At 38.6% G+C, this 22,568-nt stretch overlaps 1 protein-coding gene across 1 annotated transcript in view; it reads right to left on the reverse strand.

Moving 5' to 3' along the window:
• Positions 1–22,568, reverse strand: part of ERBB4 (erb-b2 receptor tyrosine kinase 4) — an 812,545-nt gene that overhangs the window by 367,285 nt on the left and 422,692 nt on the right. Inside the window, exon 5 of the mRNA XM_062197030.1 lies at positions 20,851–20,916. Coding sequence (XP_062053014.1) covers positions 20,851–20,916 — 66 coding nt within the window. The remainder of the gene's footprint in view (positions 1–20,850; positions 20,917–22,568) is intronic.

A 22,568-nucleotide genomic window follows, 5' to 3' on the forward strand; every position in this document is an offset into this window, starting at 1 on the left:
TATAGATTTTTCTTTTACAAAAGGCTGGAACAAGGTTGGAATGTTTTCACAATAAAGAAATGTTAAGTGTTTGAGGTAATAGATATGTTTACACTAATTGGACATCATACAATATATATACGTATTAAAACATCACATCGTACTCCCAATAAATATGTACAATTTTTAGGTGTCTATTTAAAATTTGGTTTTTAAATATTTAAAATATATTGACTTTGGGGGCCGGTGCTATGGTGCAGCAGGTAAAGCCGCCACCTTCAGTGCCGGCATTCCATATGGGCGCTGGTTTGTATCCCGGCTGTTCCACTTCTGATACAGCTCTCTGCTATGGCCTGGGAAAGCAGTAGAAGATGGCCCAAGTCCTTGGGCCCGTGAACCCATGCAGGAGACCCGGAAGAATTTCTTGGCTCCTGACTTTGGACTGGTGTGGCTCCGGCTGTTGAGGCCATCTAGGGAGTGAACTGGTGGATGGAAGACCTTTCTCTCTGCCTCTTCCTCTCTGTAACCTGCCTTTCAAATAAATAATCACACACACACACACACACACACTTCGACTCCTAAGAGTAGCAAAAGAATGTCACAGTAAAAATATCTCTGCCCATTAAAAAATAAGTAAAACCAATTTTTCAGTTAAATCTTTTTAAACTTCTTTTCTGCTCATTTTACTCTGTGCCACTTCTCTTCCTGTATCCTGTTCTTCCTCCTACTTATCTCCACCATTCCCTCTCCCTAAGTGCCCTTTTTAAAGGATTAGTTTATTTATTTGAAAGTCACAGCAACAGAGGGAAAAACAAGCTATTTGGTTCACTCCCCAAAATGCCATAACAGCTAGGGCAGGCCAGGCTGAAGCCAGGAACTAGGAATTCCCAGATCTCCCACATGAGTGGCACAGTACATGGATGTCAGAGGCCCAAGCACTTGGGCACATTAGCAAGGAGCTGGATTGGAAGCAGAGTATCTAGGTTTTGAACTGACACCCCAATATAGGATACCAGACTCAAACACAGAGCTGGTCCCCATAAATGTCTTTTGATTTTCTTTGTTTTCTGTACATTTTTACTCATTTATTTTCATTTTATTTGAAAGAGAGACAGAGATCTTCCATCAACTGGTTCACTCCGAATTGCCTGCAAAAGATGTGCATGCCACGACCAGGTGAAACCCAGGAATCAGAAACTCAATCTAGGTCTTCCATATGGGTAACAGAGCCCTGTGTACTGGAACTATCACTTGCTGCACCCCAGGGTAAGTGTCAGCAGAAGGCTTGAACTAGAAGTAGAGCCAGGAGTCAATCAGCCGTCCTGGTATCGGATGTAAGCAGTGTTTTCACCACTGCACAAACACCTGCCCGGATTTTCCTTCTCTTTGCTTCCTCTACTCAGGGGCTCTGAACTTGGGCTCAGTGAGATCATCTAGCAGGGTCTTTCAGACTTCAATGTGGGAATATTTGTGCAAATGAACATTTTGACTCAGTGGACGCAAGATTGTCCATTTTCCATAAGCTCCCAGGTAATGGTCACAGATCACATTCGAGTACGTGATACATAGTATTTTTAAAAAGTACAATGCCTGGGATCAGCTAATCCTTACTGAGTCAAAATCACTGGCAATGTTACGACGGTAGCTTTGATAGACACAGTAAGTTCCTCAGGTCATTCCAGAAGTGTAGAGTTGAGAACCATTGTTCTATCCAGTTAAAATGGGACAATCACTTAAGTCACTTACATCTTTTGAATGGCTGACTGCCTGGTTATTCTTTGTCCAAAACTTAAATCAAACTGATCGTTAGCTTGAATTTCCTATTTGTGCTTTAAAAGTCTCTATCTTTAGTTAGGAAATTAAACAGAAATCTACATGCAAGCAGATAGGGAGATACGGTAAGAAAATGGACTAAATTGGGCTCAGAAATAGTTCTTGGATGGTTCTGAAGGCAAAAAGTTGAAATAAAGAAGAGAGCATCATAAAACTGTTGACGTACTTCACCCAGCAGTTGTCAGCATGATTAGTCATCCTGGGGAAACACCCAACTTGTTGCTAAGCACATTTCAACTCTTATTTATTTTCTTTCATTAGTATTAAATGACCTTCAACTGCATGCTGCCTATATTATTTCTGTTTTTATTGACCAAATTTTAACAAATGGTATTCATGAAACACACCATGTCTATTAAACAGTACTTCAATAGGATGGTTTTGATGTTCGGCTGTTTTCAGTTCTATACTTGGAGGTTTGATCAAGAAGAAAAATGCTTTGGTTAAAGCAGAAGTGAATTGGCTTGGATGTAAGGAGGAATTTATTGAACTGAGAGAGTGATAAAAACACTGTAATGAGTGAGTGAATGAGCTTCTTGAGTGTTTATTTGTCAGTATTTTAAGGAAAATCTCTTTTGGATTCTTAGGCATCCCTTTAATTAAACCCAGGGCTTGAAGAAATGTTCTCTGGAGGACTCTTCTGCTTTAGGATACAATATTTGTTCCTATGAGTGGTGAAATTGTGACTAAAAAAATGAACACTTTGAGTCATGTAACATGCTTTTAAAAAGCTACCATCATCAGGATATACATTAAATAAAACATATAAAGCTCACAGACCACCAAAGAACAAGTATTACTTAAAGATAGCAAGCTAAAATATCTAAAACATCAGGCTTAATGAAACTAAAACTAAACTATACACTGCATGAATACTTCCAATAGGGAATAATTTGACACAGATCTGAGCCCAGGGCCATGTAAACTCGAAGAATTAATAGGAACAAATGAAATAAATATGTCTGGCCCTCCTCTGAGGTTCTGATTAAGTAACTCTGTGGAAAGTGCCAGAAAATCCATTTTCTAAAGTTTACTTATTTTTATTTATTTGAAAGGCAGTAAATCACAGGGAGAGAGAGGAGAGAGAGAGAGAGGGAGAGAGGGAGGAATCATCCATTCACTGGTTCACTCCTCAAATGCCCACACCCGTCAGGCCTGGGTCAGGGTGAAGCGAGAAGCCCAGAATTCCATCCATTTCTGTCACATGGGTGGCAAGCACTCAAGTGCTGCCTTCCAGAGTCACATCGGTAGGAAGCTGGAATCAAGTCAGGACATGAACCAGGCAGTCTGAACTGCGATGCACTCAACTCTAGCGGCAGATTACCCCGCTGTGCCACAACATCTACTCCCAGAGTAGATTTTACAGCCACTACTTTGGACTTTATGCTCTAGGACACTCTTCTTCCTGATGAAAACTTCTTCCAGCAGGGTCAAAACATTTATTCAGAAGCAAAAATAGGAAGTAAGAGCGTGGTCAGAAATTAGAATATTTCTAGTCTAGATCTCAAACGAATTAAGTCAAAAGGCATTGTTATACAGAGTAAGATCTCATTGTAAGTTGGTTTCTTGCTTTGGACAATGTCATAAGGTCAAACATATATAAAAAGGCTCTCAAAAGTGGTATTTATTGTTTTTAAACACTGAACTCTAGCAATGTGGAATTATTAAAAAAACCTTGGGCTTCTCCAATGAGCATGATTCCAATCATACCCATTTTCATAGCTCAGAATAAAACCTAGCTTACTTTCTTTTATCCTTAATTGCAACTTAGGCTGATATGAATTATTTAAAACTTTTCTTTAAAGATTTATTTATTTATTTGAAAGTTATAGTTACAGAGAGAGGGAGAGATAGAAAGAATCTCAAATCTGCTGGTTTACTCCCCCAGAAGGTTGCAACAGCCACAGCTGGGCCATGCTGAAGCCAGGAGCCAAGAGCTTCTAAAAGGTCTCCCAAGAGGGCTGCAGGGGCCCAAGCACTTGGGCCATCTTCTGCTGCATTTCCCAGGCCATTAGCAGGGAGCTGGATCAGAAGTGGAGCAGCCAGGACATGAATTGACAGCCATATGGGATGCTAGCATGGTAGACAGAGGGTTTACCAAGTGTGCCACCACGCTGGGCCCCCTAAGTTCATTAATGTTATGTAGTTCACCCGAGAACCATGAGAAATACTTATGCAGTCCCTACTGAAGCTGTAACTCAGAGTCAGTTAATAAATTTAGGCTGTATTTTGGCAGTTACTAATCAGGTTCGACCTTTGTCCCAGATAAATCCCTGTGGGCCCAAGGACTATGACATAATATTGTTAGTTATGTCAAAGAGAAAGAGATCTTGTCTAATCCATTCTCCATCACTGGCTGTTTTATTCATTTATTTAATGAAGTTTCATTCAATCAATTTTGTAAAGACATACTCTGTGTTTCACTGAGGGACCTTAAAGCTGATTTTCAACTACACTGTTTGCCACCAGGGAAATCTCCCTTATTAAATGGCTATTAACATCACCAAAATTTATGAATAAGGATTCAAAAATAATATTGACCTATTACATTTACTATCTAAATATTCTTGAGAGCAAATATGATTTATTTTGCACATTCCTCACAGGATTGTAGATGCTGGTTTCAGGAGAATAAATGAAGAGTCTGAATCATCATCAGAAGAACACAACTAGTATTTCTTTAAAAAAATACATTTTTATATTAGAACTGAAGAATGCATCTTACAGTCCACCAATAAATGATGTGCTGAAGGTAAAGTAATCAAAATAGAAACAACTATCATGGACTTTTCACAAACCAAGAAATGTTGGGGAACTCACAGTCAATATGTTGAAGTCACCTTGCTTTATAGTGAACCATATAACTCTACCCTCAACCTTTATGGAAACATACCAATCAAAAACTAGAAAAACACTCTGTCTTTTCTTGACCCCTATGCATCTTCATGGATATGTTTTACATTAAGTAGCACAATGACTGTCTAAATAGAAGAGCCAATGGAAGTGGGATGGAAAAGAAACACAGCTCCATAAACTACTTCAAACACTTCAAACACTGATAAAGTAAAATGAGCAGACACATATCTGTTTTACACCTCTGCAAAATAATTTCCTCTGAAGTCATTTTAATAACACAATTAGGAGTGCGATAATGAAAATTAAGACATTCTCAAATGCTCTTCAAATACTTGTCTGAATTTGTAGATTCCAGATTAATTTATATTAAGCATCTTATGGAAACTTACATGTGAGTTCTTCAAACCATTTGTAGAAAGAATTAAAGATGAGTTTACTTTAGTATAAAAATCCTGGGGGCCAGTGCTGTGGCATAGTGGGTAAAGCCACTGCCAGCAGTACCCGCAACCTATACAGGCATATGGGCACCAGTTCGAGTCATGGCTGTTCCATTTCCCATCCAGCTCTCTGCTACAGCCTGCGAAAGCAGTGGAAGATGGCCCAAGTCCTTGGGCCCCTGCACCCACGTGGGAGACCTGAAAGAAGCTCCTGGCTCCTGGCTTCAGATCTACACAGCTCTGGCCATTGTGGCCAACTAGGGAGTGAACCAGTGGATGGAAGACCTCTCTCTCTCCCTCTCTCCCTCTCTCCCTCTCTCCCTCTCTCTCTCTCTTTCTCTCTCTCCCTCTCTCCCTCTCCTTCTCTCTCTGTGTAACTCTGACTTTCAAATAAATAAATAAATCTTTAAAAAAGAATGTTCTCTGATTTTCCAATAAATGTACATTCATCTTTAAAAAAAATCCTGAAATCCATACATAGTTTTTTTTTTTTACAATATGCACCATCCATGAACTCTATTAAGACTCCAGGGACTGGTGCTGTGGCATAGCAGGTGAAACCGCTGCCTGCAGTGCTGGCATCCCATTTGGGTGCTGGTTTGAGTCCCAGCTGTTCCACTTCTGATCCTGCTCTCAGCTGTGGCCTGGGAAAGCAATGGAAGATGACCAAATGTTAGGGCCCTTACCACCCATGTGTGAGACCAGATGGAGGTCATGGCTTCCGCCTGGTCCAGTTCTGGCCATTGTGGTCACCTGAGGAATGAACCAGCAGATGGAAATTCTCTCTGTCTCTCCTTCTGATTTTCAAATAAATAAATACATTTTTTTTAAAATAAAATCCCACTTGCTGTACAAAAAATATAACAACCTAGCTCAGGACACATATACATGATGAAAACTTTTGAGGCATAATATAATCCTTAATTACATGCAAAGCATTTTGATACTATACTTCCTACTTTAATCTGGTCTATTTATTCTAACTTGTTCTATTTCAATAAAAATTTAATGTTGGTCAGGGACACTGAAGTAATTGAATAAGCTACTAACAAGTTGCAAGCAGCAGTTCGAAAGCACTGCTTAATTGCATAAAAAGTGCTGTGTCCAGCACAGCAGGGTGTCAGGTTAACTGCAAAGTGGAACAAGTCCTATAGATTAAGGAAGCAGATGGAGGTCGAAGATTTTTTTTTAAAGATTTATGTATTTGAAAGTCAGAGTTACACAGAGAGGAGAGGCAGAGAGAGAGAGAGAGGTCTTCCATCTGATGGTTCACTCCCTAGTTGGCTGCAACTGCCGGAGTTGTGCTGATCTGAAGCCAGAAGCCAGGAGCCAGGAGCTTCTTCTGGGTCTCCCATGCGGGTGCAGGGACCCAGGGACTTGGGCCATCTTCCACTGCTTTCCCAGGCTATAGCAGAGAGCTGGGTCAGAAGTGGAGCAGCTGGGACTCGAACTGGAGCCCAGATGGGACGCCGGCGCCTCAGGCCAGGGCGTTGACCCACTAAGCCACAGAGCGGGTCCCAAGGGTTGAAGATTTTGATGTGAGGAAACCAGGGGACACTCTGTCCACTACCAAGGTGGAGGCAGAGACAGCCATCCAGAAATCTGCTTATTTCAAGTATTTATTATCCACGGTGATGTGATCAATTAATCATAAAAAATGTGCAGTTTCATGGAAACAAGATTTTGTGATGAAGGAGTTTAAACATAGTGAAAGAGGGAACAATGGGGAGTTTTAGTGTTCACAGGAAAGATGTGTTTGCTTGCAAGCTGGGATTAAGAGAACAATCACAGGGTGGAGGAAACTTGAGGAGGACTAACTATTAACAGGGGTCAACCCCACTTGCTGTTTACTGGAGCCCATGGCATTTCCTTAGCTGCCTCAGCATCATGTCAAATGACCTTTGCCTTTGTTAACATAACTCGATAGATCACCTTTGCGATCTGGCCAAGCATGCCTTCAGCAGAATTCAGGCCATGCGGTGGTTTCTGAAAAAATCTAGGCCTCTAACAGAATTCAGGCCATGTGGTGGTCCCCAACAACAATGGTTAAATTAGGGGCAGGCATTGTGTGTGGTGCAAGGATAAGCCACAGTGTGGGACTCAAGAAAGAGAGAAAGAGGTCTTCCATCTGATGGTTCACTCCCCATTTCACAGAGGGCCTGTCTCTGCTTTCTGTTCCAATTTCCTGCTACCATGCATAGGAGAAAGCAGATGACAACACAAGTACTTTGGTCCCTGCAACCCGCTTTGGAGACCTGGGTAGAGTTCCAGGCTCCTGGTTTAAATGTGATCTAATAAATGCTGTTGTGATCATTTTGGAGTGAATCAGCTGACGGAAGATCTCTCTCTCTCTCTTTCTCTGTCTCTCTGTTTTTCACTGTTGCTCTGAATTTCAAATAAATAAAATCAAATACAATTTTTTTTTTAAAAAAGAATTAGGAAATTAGAAAAATGGCGCCACGGCTCACTAGGCTAATCCTCCGCCTTGCAGCGCCGGCACACTGGGTTCTAGTCCCGGTCGGGGCACCGGATTCTGTCCCGGTTGCCCCTCTTCCAGGCCAGCTCTCTGCTGTGGCCAGGGAGTGCAGTGGAGGATGGCCCAAGTGCTTGGGCCCTGCACCCCATGGGAGACCAGGATAAAGCACCTGGCTCCTGCCATCGGATCAGCGCGGTGCACCAGCCGCAGCGCGCCAGCCACGGCAGCCATTGGAGGGTGAACCAACGGCAAAAAGGAAGACCTTTCTCTCTCTGTCTCTCTCTCTCACTGTCCACTCTGCCTGTCAAAACATTAAAAAAAAGAAAAAAGAAAAAAAGAAAAATGAACGTGAGGGCTCCTTTTATATTTGTGCAGCAAATTAACCTTCTAATGAAATCATGAACTCAGAGGCACTACTTTTTCTGAAGTTTTAGGATCACAGAGGTTATGGAAAATCACAATATGATAAATGCATAATATCAGCACAAAAATGCCTTCCCTCTTGGATGGTGCCTCTGAGATGGGCTGTTCTCTGAGGATTATGCTTTTTAAATTCTCACTCTTGTTTGTTCATTGAAATTTGGGACAGTGAAGTCTAAATTTCTCCTGGATGGCAGCATGTTAAACTCTGGGCCAAAATCGAAGAACATTTAGGGAAGATACTACATCTGTAGATATTCAATAAAATTTTTATGTGTTATCAATATAGTGATAAAAGTATCATACTTATGATATGGAAATAAGTTTGGAGATTGTCAAAATTATTTTAAAAATGCCATAATAAAGAACATATAATTTATTTGTTGCTCTTTCCATTCTTAATGTTCTGAAATTACATGTGTAGTATGTTTTTAGGGAAAAGTAAGTAACTGCAGAAATGTAAAATGAAAAGCAAACCATTCATTTCCATTCCACAGGAATAACCAATGTCAATGTGGGGGTGTCTGTATATCTTTGAACTTATTATTATGGCTCCATAGTAGTATAACAGCAAAGACAGCACAAAATGCACAACCAAAGCTAACTCAAAACGACTCAACCACATTTTTAAAATTCCACGGGGGGAATGCATCAGCTTCTGACAAAAAAAATCCCATTTCTCTACATTTCTCAACACCCAGGGAATCTCTCACACCCCTCCCTCAGAGCTCTATCATGCCCACTCATCTTTCCCTCGCAGCTTGCTCCCAGTAGATTCTGTAGTGCAATGACTTATGAGAACTGCATGAGGTAATACATGTGAACCTGTTAGTGCAAAGCAGAATAATTTAGTAAGTGAGAGCAGAACAATGGATGGCCATGGGAGGGTCTCCGGAGGTATCTGTTGGGCTCCAGCTTTGACGTTCCATCACAGCTGGGCAGATTACACAAATCACTTAACCTCCCTGTGTTTTGGTTTCTTCATCTATAAAGTAGAGATAACAATTGCACTTCTCTCATGGTGATGTTTGGAAAATTTTATATATTGTGAGAAATCATTAAGCAAGGAGTAGTGCTTAGTATTTAGTGAGCACTATATAAATATCTGCTGTTGGTATTGTTAAGTAATGAATAAATTATGGCAATCTTGCTTTTCATTAAATTTTATATTAAAACGTTTCATTAAATTTTATATCATTAATATTTTTCTGTGGGAACCTAAATATAGTGTTCCTATATTATTTTTCAAAGTTCTATATTATATGGTCATACTCTAATTTAATTATCTAAGATTTTATATTATTTGTATTTACTACTATTGTAAGTACTGCTGTAACAAATACATTTTGCATGTATACTAACTTGTTATAAGTGGCGAAATAATAAGTTCCCTTGTTCAAGAACATGTTTATTTTAAATCTTTTGACACAAATTTTAAATCTTTTGACACATAATGATATTTACCTATATTAATCTACCAAAATAATTCAGCTTGATTCATTCCCCATACATTCATCCTGACTAGCAATCATATGAATATATTGGGTTTTTAATAATTGTGTGTCTTTTATTATAAGAAAGGCTGAAGAATTTTTACAGATTTCATGTATAATTTTTAATTTGAAATTTTCATTATTAATATTTTGCTATAAAAATACAAAATACTAGGGCTGGCACCGTGGTGCAGTAGGTTAATCCTCCGCCTGTGGCACCAGCATCCCATATGGGCGCTGGATTCTAGTCCCGGCTGCTCCTCTTCCAGTCCAGCTCTCTGATATGGTCTGGGAAAGCAGTAGAAGATGGCCCAAGTCTTTGGGCCCCTGCACCCATATGGGAGACCCGGAAGAAGCTCCTGGCTCCTGGGTTCAGATCAGCGCAGCTCCAGTTGTTGTGGCCATCTGGGGACTGAACCAACGGAAGGTAGACCTTTCTCTCTCTCTCTCTCTCTCACTGTCTGTAACTCTACCTTTCAAATAAATAATATTAAAAAAATACAAAATACTATAATGTAGTTAAATTTATTATTTTTTCTTTTTCTTCATTTTAAGGAAGTTACTACTTTAAAAAAATATTTATTTTATTTATTTGAAAGACAGAGTTACAGAGAGAGGTAGAGACAGAAAGAGAGGTCTTCCATCCGCTAGTTCACTCCCCAGATGGCCAGTAACAGCCGGAGCTGCGACGATCTGAAGCCAGGAGCCAGGAACTTCCTCCAGGTCTCTCATGCGGGTGCAGGGACCCAAGGACCTGGGCCATCTTCTACTGCTATCCCAGGCAACAGCAGAGAGCTGGATTGAAAGAGGAGCAGCTGGGACTAGAACCGGTGCCCATATGGGATGCCAGTGCTTCAGGCCAGGGCTTTAACCCACTGCATCACAGCATCGGCCCCAAAAGTTACTACTTTTTAATATTTTAATACTTGATGGAGAATATTGTTCTGCATATCTCTTCTTTTTAAAATAAATAAATTATTTATTTATTTGAAAGGCAGAGTTACAGAGAGGCAGAGAGAGAGAGGTCTTCCATCTACTGGTTCACTCCCCAAATAGCCGCAAGGGCACGAGCTGAGCCAGAATTTTCTTCCGGGTCTCCCACAGAGGTGCAGGAGCCCAAGCACTTGGGCCATCCGCTGCCACTTTCCCAGTCCATAGCAGAGAGCCGTATAGAAAGAGCAGTAGCCGGGACTGGAACCGGCACCCATGTGGGATGCTGACACTGCAGATGGTGGCTTTATCAGTTACCCCACAGTGCCAGCCCCCCACAGTTATTCTTTTTAAATGCCTAGGCATTAATGAAATAATTTCCAGGGTATTTTAGACTATTTATGTTCAATTAAAAAGGAACCATTCAGAATTGACTGAAGATGGCTAAATGTATAGCTTAATTTTAGAATTTTTACTTCCATAGTGCAAATATTTTCATCTTAGAAAGTGGTAATTTTGGGGCTGGTGCCATGGCACAGTAGGTTAATCCTCCGCCTGTGGCACCAGCATCCCACATGAGCACTGGTCTAATCCTGGCTGCCCCTCTTCCAATTCAGCTCTCTGCTATGTCCTGGGAAAGCAGTGGAGGGTGGCCCAAGCCCTTGAGCCCCTACACCTTGCATACAGGAAGCACCTGGATCCTGCCGTTGCAGCCATTTGGGGAATGAACCAGTGAAAGGAAGACTTTTCTCTCTATCTCTCCCTCTCACTTTCTGTAACTCTACCTCTCAAACAAAAATTTTAAAAGAGAGAGAAAGTGGTAATTTTTCATGAATTTAAGTTTTCTCTGGTGTCTCGGTCTAATACTGCAGCCACACACTCAGCACTCTCAAACTTAGCCTGCATAAAAGTATCTCTTAGAGTATTTTATTTAGTATTACCTGCAATTGGTGACAAATGGCAGTCTGTTTTTCAGTCCTGTTCTCCCTCTATGTTCTAGTCAATGAAATAACATACATAATATAAAGACATACATTACACCCTTGTAGAGGAAAATAATCATCCTGGTTAAAAGTCATTCAAATTCAATACTGAAATTGGAACCAAACTCAAAGGCATTATATTGTGGTCACAATGCTCTATGAACTCCGTTATAACAAAATTCAAGGGAAAAGAGATTTTAGATAAACCCAAAATGACTGTCTCCAATGAGGTAGTAATATTTGAAAATTATTTTTAAAAAACAGTTTAGATCTACGCTTCATAAACTAATTAATATAGCGATCATCTTTTCTGAAAAACCTATGGTAATTGAGAGAAGCAGCTATGATAACATTACAAATGGCCATATGCTGCACAAAATTTATATTTGCTTGAGAAAGGAATATAACTTTGTCTGATGTTTAAGGAATTCCCATTTATTTTAATATAATGGGCAAAGATATGGCTTGACATAAGAGAAATTGACCATTATCCAGTTACCTATACTTATTCTCTTTGATCCCTATGCTGTTTACTTCATTCTTTCCTAACCAAACAGATGAATTTTAAAGAGAAAGTGATACAACTCAGATTAATGCAAGGCTCAGCTCTAAAGAGGATCTATTTCTCCAGCCTTGCCAAATTCCTTACACAAGAGAGTGAAATATAAGCATTTGGTTTTCTAACAATGAGATCTCACGAGTCGTCTTTCCTTTCCTGTAGCCAAGGTATCCAGTTCATCAGAAGCAAGTCACAAGTAGGTAATTTTCAAAATATCTCTTTTATAGCCAAATGTATTTACTCTAATAACAGCCTAAATCAAGATAAGGTGCAAATTTACAAACAACACAGGGTAAATTTTCATCACTATCAGAATAACAAAATTATTTTAATAGTATTTCATATCACCTCCAAATATCTCTTCTCAATGATCTCTCACTACTCCTACAAATGTGAAGTATTCACTCTCTGACATCTGTTTAAATTAACTATCTCCACAACATCCAGAGTTTGCATTCTCCACAATCCGTATCTATGTCAATACCATTTATATTGATAAAAATCTATAACTATATATGCATACTATACACACATACACCCACATATGCCTATCTAATCAATGTGCAAACACACGCACACACATACAAATACACACAAATAACCTAACCATGAAAGGATGCACGTACATAAATAATCTTTTTAAATGCTTTGCTCAAGTATACAATGGATCTTGAAGAACTTGAGGTTCCTAAAATTGCATTAACTTAGAGCTGATGTCCCTAGTTCAGTATTTTTTCTGATGCCTATAAACATTCCTCATCATACCCACAGCATGCTCAGAGAACAGACATGATTTTATATATCTCCTTTACATCTCTTAAGCCCTCAGCATGGCATTAAGCAGTATCTCCTCAATCAAATTAACTGTAATATATAGAGTATTTCAAATAAATATTTCTCCTGGAAGTTATAATGGAAACCTTTTTGCACTTTTAAATCTTTGAAAAAAGTAATATAATTAGTGAATGAGATCAACCTGTGTCTAAATGAACAGTGTATCAGAGGAGATTTCTCTCTTAATTTCCATAAGTAAACTATTGGGTCACTTCTTGAAATGTTAAATGTATACAAGTAATTAGTCCATTATAATGTTACAACATCTCCAGAAACTATAAATCCAAAAGAGGAACATAGAAAATAATTGAAATCAATAAGAAGGCTTATGGACATGCAGAGTTATTAGTAAAATACAAGGATTTTAATTAAAGATGTTGGCTTTTAACAAAGGCTCGCTGTTATTCTGATTGATCGAGTCTGCTGGCTCAGCTCTTTCACAATTCCCCATTAGCTTCCACTTAATTTTCTCCACTTATAATTGAATATTTACCACCTTGGCATCTTCTTTTTAACAACATTTGTTCCACAGACTGTAAATACAATTATGTTAGAAAAATTATATGTGTGTGCATGGATATGAGTATAATTGGTTTATTATTTTCATAATTTGTCATTTGGTTTCATAATCTATAGGAAACTTTTGGGCATCTCATGTAAAATTTATAATTTAATATGGAGCTGCTACATTTGTTGCTAAATTTTTGAGGAAAAAATAAATATCGTTTCCTTTGATTTTTAATATGCCACTCCAAAAGGGTGCCACAGGTACTTTAGGACAAAGGAAAAGCTATTACTAAACATACTGAAGTTTCTCCTAAGAAAGAAAAGGATGCCTAAATCAAGATAAGGTCTGGGGGTTGCCCCCCACTATTAAAGTGAAAATTTATTTCAACTGTTGAAAGTTAATTTTCTTGATGCACAAGTATAGTCAATTACTGAGGAAAATGCTAAATAATTTCTAACTTTTCCTAATAAAGTCTATAATACTTGTAATAGAAACAATAAATAACTTACAGCATTGTTTGGAACCAGGTTTTATTCTACAATACAGCAATACCCCTATTCACAATTATTTACAACAAAGAAATACACTACTTGTATTAATTTCATAGTTATTTTTTATTTAAAAAAGATTTTGCTAGCATCTTGCTAGGAAGAATAGTGTAATAAGAGCAAATTCTACTACCATAACTTTGGTTAAAATGATGCCTTAGTTTTAATCAATTAAATGGACATTTTAAAGGATACAACTATATCTGTTCAGTTAGTTGAAACATGCATTTCCTCATTAACTTTTGTGGTGTAATATTTTGACTTAAGAGACAATTTTTTAACCTATGGTCAAATGCATTTATATTTTTCAATTAATTTCTAAGCAAGAAACGTCACCTGCAAAACAAGTTAAAAGACTGAAGAGGGTATAAAGTGATTGTCAGCCTAGAAAATTTCAATTCTATTGTCAGCAATTGAAGACAACCATAACTACTTCAATGCACCATGTGTGCAAAGGTTGGGACAATCAGATGGTAATGTTTCGGTATATGCTTCTCCCCTTTCCTCACTCAAAACGCAGTAACTGAGCTGACATCAGGTCTAGATGGACAAAAGGAATGTGCAAAATGAAACCCCCACCCTTTCTGATGATAGGAGACTGGAGAGAGCTGCCCTGATATTGCGCTTAAAGATAAAAGAAGGACATGCAGTATCTATTTTAAATGAGATAAATGCGCTTCATATATCTTGCAGGGATGGAGATAATGCCGTTCTTTTCATCATTATTATTTATTTCTTTAAAGCTTAGTTTCTTTCACACCTACACTATACAGCTCGGACCTCAGGACTCAGTTCTTATGAATAAAGAGAGTTGTCATTCTTAGCAGTAAGCCTGCTAAATAATGCTTCCATAAGCTTCCGACTTCACATAGCCGATAAGTTTGTCTCCCCCCCGACAGGACTACATTAATCCACTGAATCAATTCACTTAAGCTGCACTGTGGAGCCAAGCGGCCACGATTTAACTGAGCTTAAAAGTACTTTCAAGTCTGAGTTACTGCTCCGTGTGTAACACAGCCCTCAGTCTCCCAGCATAAGCTCTATTTTGACCCTTTGTAACTATGTAAGAAATAGTCTTGTTAGGTTTATAGGGTCAGGATACTTTACCATCAAAAAGGATTTGTAGGGAGTGAATTTATGTTGCTTTAGAAAATCAGACTCATGATCAGATCCAGCACTTGATTAGATTATACAAGCAAAATTTATTTGCATAAATATTTATAAGATTATTTAGGTTGTCTAAGAAATTTTTAAGAATTTATGTAAAAAGATTTTATATTTTAGAATAGCATTTTATAGGCCAGCGCCGTGGCTTAATAGGCTAATCCTCCGCCTTGCGGCGCTGGCACACCGGGTTCTAGTCCCGGTTGGGGCGCCGGATTCTATCCCGGTTGCCCCTCTTCCAGGCCAGCTCTCTGCTGTGGCCTGGGAGTGCAGTGGAGGATGGCCCAAGTGCTTGGGCCCTGCACCCGCATGGGAGACCAGGAGAAGCACCTGGCTCCTGGCTTCAGATCAGCGAGATGCGCCGGCCACAGCGGCCATTGGAGGGTGAACCAACGGCAAAAAGGAAAACCTTTCTCTCTGTCTCTCTCTCTCTCACTATCCACTCTACCTGTCAAAAAAAAATAGCATTTTATAAATAGCTTCTGGTTCCAAAGTGTACACTTTGAACTTCACGAAATTTTATAGAAGAACAACAGTATGCTTAAATTATTGAAAGTGCAACCAAACAGCTGTGATAATCAAACTATTAGAAAAAATGAGTTGCAAAATGTTAGTAAATCATACTAAGAATTTATAGTACCCTTCCATTTCAATAAAGCTATTAAAAACCCAAACCTCCCCCTTTCCTATGTTTAAAACCTGGGCCTCCTGCAGACCTCCCCACCAGCTCACCACTGTCCTGACTGGTATCTCTGTGTCCCTCACATCTCTATTCAGTGATGTTTTCAACACTCATCAGCAGTCTTTGCTTCATTTCACCCTAACAAGTCATTCGTTATCAGCAGCTTATTCCCCAGCCTGGAGCCTGGGCATTAGTCTTCACCATGACTTCTCCCCGTTACTCCAAGAACATTTACAAGGAGGACATACCTTTGGGGAGATGTCAGGTGAATGAAGCATATTATTAACTGCAAGTCCTTTGCTGAGGTGGGGGCTCTTAGTTATTTTTTCCTTCCTTCCCTAACTTATCAAATGATTCAAAGAAAAATTATTCATAAAATACAAGAAAATACTTGGCAGATCATCAAGTTGTATATCTCCAGAGAAACCCTTACTAGAGGGTTTGCGTCATAAAGGAAAGAAATAAATGTTCAAAAAATACAAAACTATGTCTTTCTGACACTAAAATGAACTTTTATATGGCCAGTCAACAAAAGCAGAATATTGTTGAAAACTTCTATGGCATATTTTCTCATTTTTATGAAGATGAGTCCGAGTTCAACTATAAATACCTTTCAAGGATTCCTATGGGTAACAAATACCCCTTCATTAACAGAAGAGTCACTGGAAATCTAAAGGAATCCAGGGAAGATACATTAACATTTTATGGTTATGCATACCTTAGCTCTATGCCATCTCTGGATTTCTCATATCATTATGGAATCTCTCTCAAATTCTAATTCCCAAAAAATCATAATTATAAAATTCATTTGTTTGAGTCGTTCTAAAACAAATTTTGTCACAGGATTCTGAGCCCTTTAAATTTGGACAAGTGATTTATCTCTCAGTAGCTCAGATACGGAGAGAGTACCAGAGCAAATGCCTCTACCTCACTCTAGAGCTTGAGCTTTTCATTCCCCAGCCACCAGGTGTCAGTAGAGTTCACCAGGTGGAACTAGCCTGCTGTAGCCTCTAAGATATTCACTCAGATTTAAAATGGAGTAAGTTTTCTAACAATATCTCTCTTAGTTTATTACAATATCAGCTGTAATATACTCTGCCATTAGTATAGAGACAAAAGTACTTAAGCACTTCAACTTCATTGTTGTATTGAATTTCATTGTAAGAACAAAAGAAGACATCTGAGTTAAAAGATTTGGTAACTGTGATTTATAAAAATGAAGTCACTTTCTCATAATAGAAAGTGGTATTAACTTGGATTTGTGCTACATAGATAATTTCATATCCAGTACCCTCTACTACCAAACGGTGCAATGTTGTATACAGGAATTGGTATTGTCTTTGGATTTGGAACCATTAGGTTGAAATCTCAGGTATAAGCTGAGTAAATTTAACAATCCCTTTAATCATTTCCTCAGCTCACATCTCCTCAAATGTAAGATGAGGTTTCTAACTTTTCTCTTTAACTCACAGGACTGTTGGGAAAACGAATTGTAAAATATTTAATAAACTCTAAAGCTCAATGTTAATATACATTATCCTAAAATTTGTACTTGTGCATGTAAGTGTTAGAAGCATACGAGTGTTCATTAAACTTAAATTTGAGGGACTCTGTGATCAGTAAGCCAATTTTAGGTAATAGCAAGCTTAATTTCTATGCTGAAAAATCAGATGCATTAGATGACTTCAAGTCTGATGATTTGAAACATGAACCATGTCTTGATGATCTCAGTCAAAATGCCCTTCTACTCTCACATGGAATAAACTCCCATTCAAATGTAGTAGGATACCATGCATCTTAGGGCAACTAAGGACACAAGTGCAGCTGGACCTCAGGCACACCAGAGAAACAGGTAAACATTATTGACAAATGTTAACCCCCCTGTCTCTAATTCTCCGTACAGTACAGCTGCTTTATTCTTCAGGGTCCTTGAAGATCTGTTACTTCTGCTTCTTTAACGCAAATGGTTCAAAAATGGGAACATCAGTTAGGCTTAGTATCTCTTCAGGTTCAAGTTTCTAAGGTATTAAAACCAGTATCTCTGGATCCCGAATCTAATTTTCCTAGGAAGAAAATATGACTGGTTCAGCCCAAGTCAACTATCTACTCTTATGACAAGATTTCTCAATCCTTGAAACTATTAACATTTTGTAGTGAAAAGCTCCTCATTTTGGAGGGTAGGGGGTTGAGGGGGAAGGGGCTCTTCTGTCACTACAGGATGTTTGCTAGTCTCCACCTCACTAGTGCCAGTAAGTGTTCTTTCCCCACCTGATTTGTGACAAACAAACCTGCTCAGGCATTAACAGATATCCTGTGGGGAGAAAGTCACCTCCATCGGAAAAACACTGCCCTGTAACCAACTGTAAAGTGTCACGTAGGAGGCTGACACTTTGGGACAGTGGGTTTAAGCCACAGTCTACAGTGCCAGCATCCTATATGGAAGCTGTTTCAAGTCTGGGCTGCTCCACTTCTCATCCAGCTGCCTGCTAATGTGCCTGGGAAAGCAACAGAAGATGGTGCAAGTGCTTGGGCTCCTGAATCCACATGGGAGACCCGAAAGAATCTCCTGGCTCTTGGTTTCCGTCTGGCCTAACCTTGGCCATTGCAGTCATTTGGGATGTGAACTAGTAGATAGAAGATTTGTGTCTCTCTCACTCTCTCTCTCTCTGTAACTCTCTCAAATAAATAAATACACCCTTTTTAAAAAAAGTGTCATGTAGAACAAGCATAGCTACAGAGGCTGATTCTCTAAAATGAGGTAGTTCAGATAAAGCCATGTGTCTACATGTCAAATGTCCTAAAAGTTGTCCACTGTAACAATAAGAATTGTTGCTGAAAATTAGGGCATCTGTAAGCTTTTACCACCATAATCGAACCTATTAATATTTCTAGAATTGTAAGTATTATATGAATTTCATGAAAATTTAACTTTCAATCAAAGTTGGGGAAATCCATTTATCTTGTTTTCTCATTCTACATTAATACAGAAATATCCAATTGAGTTGTATATACCATAAACTTGGAAATCACTATATTAAAATAGAACAGGAAAATAAGAAACATAGGCTTTCCTGAACTTTGAATGAAAACATGTACATATATAACCTGACAGTCATGCTGAATTTTTTTCTATAAAAATACATGTAAAAAGAGACAAATGAAAGTAACAGAATTATTTCATTTACCAATAGTATCATTAAAAATACCATATAGGATTTTGGGTTTGAAAAAGATGGCATAGACCTGTTTATTCTTCCCAGCAAAGTTTTACTATAAACCCTGGAAATACTTGCAAGAAGCAATCAAAAGAGAACTCTGAAAAGTGCTGGGAGAAAATCAGTCTGGGTTTGGAGATAGCACTGAATTACCGACACAAGGACAGGGCTTTGTATATCCTCCATCCAGCAGAAGAAAGAGACTCCTACCAGCATTTTCCAAATATAAACTTGTTCATTCCACTGGCTCTAACTTGAGGCCCTTGACATGCCTCAGTGAGTGGGGTTTGGGGCTCAGACTCCACTGCCCCACCAAAGTGGCTGCCAGGAGTAACCCTCCAGGCAGCCCCTTTGATCTCTCTGTAAAATAAAATAAAGCAAGCAGAAAGTGAGTGAGTAAAAATTCTACCTTCAGTTTGACATCTCACAATTTCTTTGCCATGAAATAACTAGTGGATGTCCAGGCGCTTTAATGATTTCCATGGCTGTTCATCATTTCGTTTTGCAGGCTTGCAACGATTTTTCTTCATTTTAGAAATCTAGAATTCTTGCAAATGGGCACATCAATGTCATCCCTGTATTATGTGAACCTGGGTTTCAACTTCTTTGCTATTGAAACATTGTCTTCAAATATTGCAGTGAATGAATTCCATGCAGTTATCTAATCTTATTTTAGACTCCTGCTTAAAATCCCTGTCAAAACACTCCTGCCCTAAAACATTGTTTCTACTAAATAAGTTAATTTAAATCTACACTGAAATACTATTTTCCTCTAACTCTTTGCAAAGACCTAAAATTTTGATAATACACTCTTCTGTCCAGGGAACAGGGTGACAGACATTCAGATAGTTTGCTCCTGGCAGGGGGACTTATTACAACCTCAATAGAGAAAAACATCTCCATTTGGTGATCTCTCTGGATGCAGCTACACTTGTTTGTGATCCTGTGAATCCCACTTCTAAGAAATAATACTTCAAATAATCCACACTCACATACATACATTTAGAGAAATTAAGTTGTAGCACAACATACACAGCATGCTAACATTTCAGTAAAAATTGAGGGAGATACATATCCATATTTCCTTAGGTATGCATACATTGCCTTTTGAAGAATATACTAGAATATACATATGGTGACTATGGATGGTTGAAGGACAAAGGTGGGGTACAGGTAGGAAAATAATTTTTACTTTTTTAAATTCTATACATTTTAAACATGAGGATACCCATGAATTTTAAAAATAAATTTAAGTAGTAACAATGATTGTTGAGAATATCTTTTCTTATACATTTTTCCTTTAGCAGCTCACAATAATTCTTTTTGTATTTACTTTGCTGAAACACAATCCAGTCTTTAAATCTTACCAAAATGTCTATCAAATTATTTCATACTTATATCGTTTATGACTAATTCAAGAAAAACTATACACTAAGGACAAGATGCATTGATAGCAAAAGTGAATCTAGATCCATAATTCACATACTTGATATCTCTATGCCTCGAACAGTGCCTGCCTGGAATGTAGGAGGGACATAGCATCATTTGTTTTTCTTTTTCTAATGAATGAACAGTGATATCACTACGTGAACAGATATTGAGATACTCAATTAACCTGAAATTGAGTTATATCATTTTGCACAAATTTGGATTTCCTATGTCTACTGATGCACAGACTTGAAAGTCATAGCCAATATCACCACAGCTGTGCTGTTGAGATTACTAACCTAGAAACCACAAAGAAATAGAAGAAGCAATTATGTATTATGTCTCATTCAAAAGTAATGACATTAGGCAGCTTTCTTCGACAGAAGAAAATCTACCAGAAGGAGACAAAGCTCTTTTTAATGTTTTAGATGACCAAATGCATGAAAAAAATATTAAAACTCCTTGACCACTTCCAACCTATATTTTCTCTCTGTTGAACACTTACAAGTCTGGCAATGATTTTCTGTAGGTCCCCAGCATCGGCCAGTACAGGACTTATGGCAACGCCCACCTGTAGAAGAGGAAAAAGGAGGAAAGGTCACCCAGATTGTAATCTTTTACTCCTTGACTAGCAGTAATTCCTTAAAGGAAATACTCTTACTTCTTTACAAGGATTTTTATGTCATACTAGAGTAGACACATAGTCTATAAAATGCTCACTTAAGTAGCAAAACCTGAAAGTTCATTATATGTGAAACTTAGGTGCATTCTCCTGGTATTCAAAATCATTTAAGTCTTTTATAAGAAAATGAAATCCGTGACCTTTCTCAGAAAGTCAGAAGTAAACAGTTATTTTAAATAAATTTCACTTTGACTATTGAACATTGTTATTCTATTGATCTATTCTATTTGAGATAATTTCCAAAGCTCATAACTCACTGAAACCAACAGTTACTAAAAATTAAGGGGTAGAGGTGTGTTGCAGCTATTAAGCATATACTTGGGGCACCTGAATCTAGATCAGAGTGCCTGGATTCAAGTCCTGGCTACTTTGCTCCCAACCCATCTATCTGCTGATGTACACCCTGGGAGGCAGCAGGTGATATTTCAGTCCTCAGGTGCCTGACATCCTCGTAGGAGACTTTCATGGAATCCCAGCCTTCTGTCTTTGTCCTGGCCCAGATGTGGCTATTGCAGGTATTTGGGGAGTGAACTAGCCAATGGAAGATTGTCCTCTCTGTCTTTCAAATAAAATGAAAATTATATCTTAAAAAATTAAAGTAATAGCTGAAAAGAAGTTGAAGTCTATGAAAATGGACACATTTTTATACACCTGATAAACCATCGGGATAAAAGGTGAAATCAAGCATTTTAAAAAGCTGAATTCATGCTGGCACTCTAGTGTAATGGGTTAAGCCTTCGACTTGCAGCATCAGAATCCCATATGAGCACAGGTTCTTGTTCCAGCTGCTCCTCTTCCAATCCAGCTCTCTTCTATCACCTGGGAAAGCAGTAGAAGACAACCCAAGTGCTTGGGCCCCTGCTCCTGCATGGGAGACCCAGAAGAAGCTCCTGGCTCCTGGCTCCTGGCTTCAGATGGGCTCAGCTCTGGCCATTGCAGCCATCTGGAGAGTAAACAAGCAGATGGAAGAGCTGTCTGTCTCTCTCTCTCTCTCTCTCTCTCTCTCTCTCTCTCTGTCTATAACTCTACTTCTCAAACAAATAAAATAAAATCTTTAAAAAAAAAAAAGCTGAATTTGAAGGGCCAGTGTTGTGGCATAACCCCATCACATATAGAGGCTGGGTCCTGTTCGAGCTGCTCCATTTCTGATCTAGTTCCCTGCTATTGGCCTGGGAAAGCAATGGAGAATGCCCTGAGTATTTGGGCCCCTGCCACCCATATGAGAGACCCAGATAAAGCTTGTGGCCATCTGGGGAGTGAACCAGCACATGGAAGATCTCCTTTACTCCCTCTCTCTCTGACTCTCCTCTTCTTTCTGTAATTCAGGCTTTCAAATAAATATTTACAAACCTGATTTTTTAAAGAAAGCTTTATTTTTATTTACTTAATATTCATTTCCAAAAGTGTTATATCTGCATTTTCAAATATCAAACTTCACCTCCTATAGTGGTAAAGTACGACATCTGCTTTAAGCATTTGTCTTGATAGAAATCATTGGACCACAGAGAAATTCCATAAGGACTCAACAAAAAGATTATTAG

Source organism: Lepus europaeus, chromosome 1 (assembly GCF_033115175.1).
Source record: "Lepus europaeus isolate LE1 chromosome 1, mLepTim1.pri, whole genome shotgun sequence".
Lineage (NCBI taxonomy): Eukaryota > Metazoa > Chordata > Mammalia > Lagomorpha > Leporidae > Lepus > Lepus europaeus.